Source organism: Lactuca serriola, chromosome 9 (genome assembly GCF_051521515.1).
Source record: "Lactuca serriola cultivar US96UC23 chromosome 9, Lser_US96UC23_V15, whole genome shotgun sequence".
NCBI classification, from domain to species: domain Eukaryota; kingdom Viridiplantae; phylum Streptophyta; class Magnoliopsida; order Asterales; family Asteraceae; genus Lactuca; species Lactuca serriola.
In genome coordinates, this window is record NC_136416.1 from 34632435 (window position 1) to 34641007 (window position 8573).

At 33.7% G+C, this 8573-nt stretch overlaps 1 protein-coding gene across 1 annotated transcript; it reads left to right on the forward strand.

Annotated features, from left to right (window-relative positions):
* Positions 1 to 5259: 5259 nt before the first annotated feature.
* On the forward strand, positions 5260 to 6029 carry LOC145075524 (uncharacterized). The gene is made up of 2 exons (XM_079021741.1): positions 5260 to 5554; positions 5608 to 6029. The coding sequence occupies exons 1-2, from the start codon at positions 5260 to 5262 to the stop codon at positions 6027 to 6029; spliced, it is 717 nt and encodes a 238-aa protein (XP_078877867.1).
* Positions 6030 to 8573: the final 2544 nt, after the last annotated feature.

Sequence of the window (8573 nt, forward strand, 5' to 3'; positions counted from 1 at the left end):
GACGTCGATCCTCCTTATTTCATCAATCCAAATCCAATCCTTTATGGCATATCAATTTTTTTCTTTCTCGTCCCAATTTCATCTATTTCATCACTAGTTTATAACCCGTGAGAAACACGGTTATAAAATTAATTAAAATTTCATAGTAAAAGATTAAAATTATTAATCAATTATTTTAAATAAATTATTACTTAAGAGATTTTTTTGTTATATAAAATTATAACTGTTGATTTAAATAAATACTTGAAGTTATATCACCTTATAATCTGTATTAACTTTATTTTATATTTCATTCTAATGTTATGAATTTAATATAATTAGAGTGGAAAATTTAAAATTTAAAATTTAAAATAGATAATCAATTATTAATCAGTGTAATTATAGTGGATATTTAAAATTTGAAATTTAAATTGGATAATTAATAGGTTGACAAATGACATAATTGGTGATATATAACATTAATGAAGAGCTTTAATTATATGACACTTTTCAATAGGAGATTAAACCTATTTTTTTATTAGAATAGGGATTAAACACAAAAAATGGATCGTTCTTATCATTTTCATCGCACATGTTTTATTTAAATAATTTAATAAAATATAAAGTCAATTTTAAATATAATTATATACATATATTAAAGGGCATTCTCTTATGAATAGTAGAGTTTATCGACTTCCAACTTTCCCCACAATAGTTTGTAACTTCCGACTTTACCCATAGCAATTTCTACACATTGTCTCTTTTTGTCCTCCCATGTTTCCACCGCCCTTCTTAGCCAATCGAATGTTTGCACATAGATGATCTTCTACTATGCTTCCCACGTATTATCTCTCCAACAATTTCAAACTATTTGGGTTTATTTCCCTATCCGTTGTTCTTTTTTTTTTTGTTCGTTTCAAAGATTTTGGGGTTCATGCTTCCATTGCATCGTTAGGTAAGGGTTTAGGGTGCCGCTTCTTGTCGCAAACAATCAGATGTCTTTTGTTGTTGTTTCGAATTTGGATATGATGTTTGTGGTTTCTATTTGATTTTCAGTTTTTGTTGTGATTGTTGTTTCCTTTCTTTTTTATGCGATGAATCCCAACGACCGTAAAAGGGGCTCCACTTCTGGTGCAACAGCCCCATGTCGTTCACGGAGGAATTTGTTTTTGGTAAACGTATTTGTGTTGCCTGTTTGTTGCGACTGTGTGAATTGTTCTTGTATGTGTGAGTTTTGCGGGGATTTTTTTTGGTTTCATGAAAGGGTGTTGTATTTTGATTCATTGAAGCAATGGAATTGGTGCATGTAAACCTTCAGCCACAACTTTAGATGTATCAAGCAAAAAATTAGTTCTAAAACTTAAGTTTTGTTTTTGAAGGTTACCTAATTTCATTCGATATTGAACAGGATGAAATTTACTAAGAAACTAATGATGTTCCGATTCCAAAGATGATTATAGACCAGGATAAGGTGGTTTAGTTGGTGGCTTGGATGCACGGTGGTTTTGCGTCGGCGTCGAATTGAAGTTGTTTCTATCATCGGCACACATGTATACGTCCACCCCTTCATCGCCTTTATACTCCAATAAAGTCTCCCACAACATCTACAAACCCTTCTGGTATTGTTGTGAATTAGGACTATGCAAGATCGTTCTTTTAAGGTCTGCAAGCACTAAATAAAATCGCTCGATGCTTCAACCCCTTTTCATCAATGAATATTTTATGTTGTCTTCTCTTCTGGTAAGTAATGAGATTTTTTCTTAATTTTCTCCTGAGATTTTTAGAGGCATTGAAACAGATTATGTAAAAAATGTTGAAATCAATCATTTTCAGTTGGGGATGAACCTTTTGTACATATTAGTTATTTTTTAGCAGTGTTGCAAAAATCGGCATTGGCGGCTGATTAATCGTTTGGCGGCCTCGAACCGATTACGATTAGGGTGCTTGGCGGAAATTGGTCAAAATCGGTCAAACTCGGGCTTGGCGGTCCTCGGCGGTCATAGGCGGGAAATTTTTAAAAAATTCAAAAAAAAATTTCAAATATTACAACAAAATTTTAAAAATTTAAATTTTTAAGCTTTCAAATTTTAAAATATTATACTAAAATTTTTAAAATTTAAAATTTCCAAATACATAATTGTTTAGTAAATATTAATTTTTTAAATAATTTTATTAATAATTTATGGTCCCAAATTAATCTCCGCCGAGTCTGATTAATCGATTATCGCCAGTCGACCGCCGAGCTACCGCCGATCGATTTTTACAACCTTGTTTTTTAGTAATAAAACTTTGTTTACAATTTTATTATGGATGCAATGCATATCAGGTATTTGACAAAATGTCTCAAAGAATGTTCAAAGCTTCTTTTTGTCATAGATCTATGTTCAACCTCATTATGTGAAAGACAATTGATATGCATAAGAAATAAGAACACAAAAATTGAAAGAAATAAACTCTTATTGTAATTCAGAAATAACTCAAAATTGGATTACAATCTCTCCTCTCTTGCTCTCTCTAAAATCGATATGATTCTACTTGATCATATGCAAGCAGGCCCGGTTTAGGGCAGGTGCCAAATGGGCAATGGAACAAGGCCTAAAATTTAAGGGGCCCAATTTTTTTTTGTGTAAGCCGTCAACGGTCATCCCCAAGCAATCCAACACCATTCAAATCTCAAATTGGGAAATCGGTGTCAAACAGAAAGCGAACAGCAGCGAATCAGCGATCGATCGATTGGTCTTGCTCGTTATCCTTCAAAAAAAAAAGGCGATTGCAGCAATCGACAATCGTGGAAGACTGGAATCAGGGCAGGGAAATGATCAAACGAAGGGCAGTGGCGCAGTGCATCAGCGGACAATGATCCATCAGGTTAGCGACATCGACAACAATCAACAAGACAACAATTATCATTCATCATCCTCCAGCATACAACACTACAGCAGTTTCTAACTTTTTATTTTCTAGGTGAGGGTATTAGAGTCTTAGACAATTAGAATATTAGAATTTATCTATCATGTATTCCTATTCATGTTATCAATTTATCAATGCCCCAATTATCCATTCATGATTTATCCTGCTAATGTAATATATTATGAGAAATTAAGGAATTAGAAATAAGGAATAGAGGATTATGAGTTTGTAAATTATAATTCTCAATTCAATTGCATACTTGAATGAGTTGAATGTATTATCAAAATTTCAGATTCTTGTGTAATTGTTTAGATAAACAACTGTTTAATTTTCAGATTCTTGAATGTGATTCATGAATTTTTTATTATTTATCACTATGTCGTATTGTCATTATGTCATATTATCATATTAAAATTTGATTGAATGATTCACAATGTTGAATGAAATCAATGAATGATTTTGGAATAGATTATTAGAAACATAAATTAAATTATGAGATTATGTTTATTGTATAATTGTTTATCAGAAATTTGGAATTCAGAAACCATAGTGTTTAAAGAATCAAATTATGTTTATTGTTTGAAAAATTATAGAGATGAAGTCTAAACAACCATCCGGTAGTAAAAACGTAAAAAAAAAAAAAAAAAAAAAAAAAAAAAAAAAAAAAAAAAACTAGATGAAGAAAAGAGAAAGGCTGACGTCGGTGCTCTAGATAAGTTTATCCATAGACAACCTATTGAAGAGCACATTGAAGAGCATGTTGAAGATAAAGAGCATATAGAAGTAGAAGAGTCAAAAGAGCAAGAGCCCGTTAAAGAGCTTGTTGATATATATGATCCAAGAAGGTGGGAAAAACTTAATTCTAAGGAGATTAAACTTTTGGTCCAGAAAGGCCCGAAAAGAGATAATAGTATTATGTATGGTCCCTACTGTAAATTTGGTAGACGGTTTTCTGCAGCTTTATATACAAGAACTTTATCAAATTTGGAAAAGTGTGATAGAGAATGGCTAGTATATTCAAAGAACTAGACAAAGTATTTTGTTTCTGTTGTAAAGTGTTTAGAAAAGGGATTTCAAAAGGTAAATTGGATGGTGAAGGTTATGCAGATTGGCACCATGTTACCACTAGGGTTAAAGAACACGAAATTTCATTGGATCATCTTACAAATAGGAATAAGTGGTTTGATATGCGTAAAAGATTGAACTTGAATGAAACAATTGATAAAGTTCAATACGAGCAATTAAAGAAAGAAAGAGATTACTGGAAACAAGTCCTTTTGAAAATCATTGCAGTAGTGAAGTTTCTTGCTAAACATAATTTAGCATTTCGTGGATCCAATGAAAAATTGTATCAAAAAGGTAAATATAAATTGTACTTTTTTTGTTCTAATTCCACCAAATACCTTTTTGTTAATTATTATGACTGATTTCACTTCTTATTTGTTAATTGTATGTAATAGGTAACGGAAATTTTTTGGGTGTCATTGAAATGTTGGAAGAGTTTGACCCGGTTATCAAAGAGCATGTGCGGCGGATCACAAGTGATGGGCTTCATGTGCATTATCTTGGCCACTTAATCCAAAACGAACTAATATCTTTGCTAGCTCAAGAAATTAAAAAAGAACTTATCAAGAAGATAAAGAAAGCAAAGTACTACTCAATCATACTTTATTGTACTCCTGATTCAAGTCACTAGGAACAAATGACTATAATAGTGAGGTATTTAACATTATCATATAATTTTGTTACTGTCGAGGAGTCCTTTTTAGGTTTTTTGAATGTTAATGATACTTCTGGAAAAGGACTATTTGATATTACACTTGAGGAGTTAAAGTCTCTTGGTCTTGAAATTGATGATATGCGTGGTCAAGGCTATGATAATGGAGCAAACATGAAAGGAAAACACCAAGGAGTGCAAAAGAGATTTTTAGATATACATCCTAGAGCATTTTACACTCCTTGTGGTTGCCATTCTCTAAATCTAACATTATGTGATATGGCTAACAAGTGTGTTAAAGGAAAGAACTTTTTTTAGATTCATTCAACGCATTTATACTATCTTTGCAAATTCTACTAAGAGGTGAGAAATTTTGAAAGATAATGTTAAAGCTTGGAGTCTTAAGTCATTGTGTCAAACTCGTTAGGAAAGTCGGGTTGAGAGTGTAAAGGCTCATAAACTTCAACTTGTGGATGTACGGGAAGCTTTACTTCAAGTTGGAGAAAAAGATAATGATGTTGTAATTGCAAGTGAAGCAACTTCACTAGCAGAAAAAAGAACTTGGTGACTTTGAATTTTTGGTATCAACTGTTATTTGGTATGGAGTACTAAACCATGTGAATATTGTGAGTAAGAAGTTGCAATCAAAGGATATGCATCTTGATAATGCTATTACAGAAATAAACAAATTGATTGGGTACTTCAAGAATTATAGAGAAACTGGTTTTTCAAAAGCGATTGTTGAAGCTAAGGAGATTGCTATTGAAATGGGTATTGATCCAATATTTCCACAAAAGCGTTTGATTGAAAGGAAAAGAAGGCTTGATGAGAGTTCAAATAGCGAAGAAGTTTCATTTACACCTGAAGAGAATTTTAGAGTCAATTATTTCTTATTCATTGTTGTTCAAGCTATTTCTTCTCTTGAGACAAGATTTGAACAATTCAAAAGTATGACAAAGTATTTGGTTTTTTATTTTCACATAATTTAATGGTAATTGAAGATAAAGATCTTAAGTCGTATTGTCATCGTCTTGAAAAAGCACGAAAGTTTGAAGAAAGATCAGATATTGATGTCGAGGAACTTTATACGGAGTTGAAATTATTTGAGACATTGGAAACCAATGAATTTAGCAACCCTATAGATGTTTTGAAGTTTTTGAAAGAACTTGATTATTTCCCAAATGAAAGCATTGCATATAGAATATTGTTGACTATTCCAGTAACGGTTGCATCTGCAGAAAGGAGTTTTTCTAAATTGAAGTTTGTGAAATCTTACTTACGCTCCACAATGACACAAGAAAGACTTAGCGGTTTGGCAATGATATCTATCGAGAACGAAATCTTAAAGAGTGTAGACTATGAAGAGTTGATCGACCAATTTGCAATCAAGAATGCTAGGAGAGTTTCACGGATTGTCGGTTAGCTGTTAGGATATTTAATTACTCTTTAAAATACTATGATTTTGCTTTGTTTATTGATATAAAGTTTATCGTCATTTTAATAAAAATATTAGGTTATGTAAGTTAATTTGTTACATGTTAAGGCCTAAGGGCCTTTTTTATCCATCTCGTCCTGGGAATTTGAATCCTCAGAACCGGCCCTGTATGCAAGTATATATAGATGGCTAAATAGAATCCTACTTGATTACAACTTGTCATATAAATAACTTGCTTGATCCTTAAGTAAACTAGATTTCCTTGAGTCCTAAGCAACTTCTTAAGACTCCTTGTTGCCCAAGGAATGAACCTTCCTACACCTCATCGTATATAGAAGAGGGAATGAACCGTATATGGTTTGCCTCATTAAAACCTTGTTTAGAGAAAACCTAGTGGGAAAAAATCTAAGGACAAAAGAATGCACTATGGTTAATAAGTATTCAACTAGATATTCCCCCTGACTTCAAAAATTGTATGTGAGAATGGGATACATATAGTGTCTCATTAAAAAAACTTTGTTAAGGTAAACCCCATGGGATAAAAACCTTGAGCGAAAGGGAAAAGAGTACACAAGCATTCATCAGGATGTTCCCCCTCACATGCACTCAACATGGTGCAAAGCATACGTCGGGATGCAAGTCTTATTTACACATAACTGGGTACATGATACATGTCATTTAGGTAGCTCAAAGAGCTTCCTAAGTCCAATAGCTTTGACATGTTTTTGGAAAGAATACTTCAGTAGTGACTCGGTGAACAAGTTTGCATGATTCTTATCTGATCCGATATGTTGCACTTCAATCTTTTGAAATGCTTGTTGTTTATGTGTAAAGAACAATTTCGGCGAGATGTGTTTAGTGTTATCCCCTTTGATGTAACCATGTTTCGCTTGGTCAATAACAACAATGTTATCTTCATATATGATAATTGGTTCATTGGGGTCATAAGCCAAATCACATTTACTTCGAATATGGCCAATTCAGCTCGAAGCCATGCACACTCTCTAGTCGTCTCATAGAGGGCGGGTAGTTTAGAGTGATTAGTCGAAGTAGAAACTAGAGTTTTTTTACAAGATCTTTAGGATATCGCCGTGTTCCTGATGGTAAAGACAACCAGATTGGGAACGCCCCTTATGCGGGTGGGTTACACTTGATCCCACATCGGCTTGGAAGGAGAACAAAACATTTCCTTATAAAGGGATGTGGATAACTTCCTCGTCACAATGTGTTTTAAAGCCGCGAGGGAAACAGATCCCATAAGAACTCTATAGTTAAACGTTCCCGAGCAAGAGCAACTTAAGGATGGGTGACCCCGTGGGAAATTTTTGAGTCAGGAGCCCAAAGCGGACAATATTGTGATACGTACCAGAGGGGAATGTTACAATAACCATCACATCTGTAACAAAGAGTTCGCTCATCAACATGATCTCTTATGTTAGGACGATTGGACGTTTGTTATTGTTCTTATTATGAGATTGCTTAGGAGCCGAGTTCTTTGGTAAGAATTAGATTCTTAACCTCGCTAAGCTTGGCGAGATTTACGCTCACCATGATTCATTTGCTTTCAGTATGACTGACCCTTTTCTCGGTTCACGTTTCGTGGTTGAGGCCCGCGAACATTATTAGCATCGAGCATTGGAATTGATTTTGTATCAACATGATGAGAATTGACATTTCTCATTAAAACGATGCTATTTTTCTCATCCAATAGTAATTGGGTAATGAGCTCAGGGAACGTTGCGAACTTGGACTGACAGTATTGCTTCTGAAGCAAATTGTCATAACTATGAAATGTGGTGTAAGTCTTCTCCAATAAGTCAACATCAATCAATGGTTGACCACAATAATGGAGAAGTGAACAAATTCTACAAACTTCGGTGTTATACTCAGTAACTGGAACGAAGTCTTGGAATTGAGCTAATCTTGGCGGGCTTTAGAAAGCCATATGGTCTTTTGACAGTCGAAACGCTCTTTCAAAGAATCTCATAATGTCTTGGGTGAAGTGATTGCTATGAATTCAGACTCCACTGTGTATGACAGATGACAGCGAAATAATATCATCGCTTTAGCATTCATTTTGCGGATAACTTCAACCTCACGATCATCTTCATCATAAATGACATCCAACAATCCCTGGGCATCTAGGCGGTTCTGAATATCTTTAGTCAATTCCAAATAGTTCTTGTTGACGGCGTCCAAGATAAGGAAATCAATTTTGATCAACATTTTCCTACAACGATAGGAAAAATAATGGATTAGTTATCATATAAAATGACATGTTTATATGTTTATGGTTTGCATTAGCGCAAATTGTGTTTCGAAATGACAGACTCGAGAAGCACACAATTTGCTAAACTTTGTTTTCGAAACGCTAGGTTCGAGAAACACAAGATTTACTATAGCGAACTTTGTTTTTGGAAACGACAGGTTGGAGAAACACAAGTGTGAAAAAAATCTCATCGATCGAACAATGGGTCGATTTAAGCATATAATCTAAATTTGTTATCAATCACATTGATGTATTTATAGATG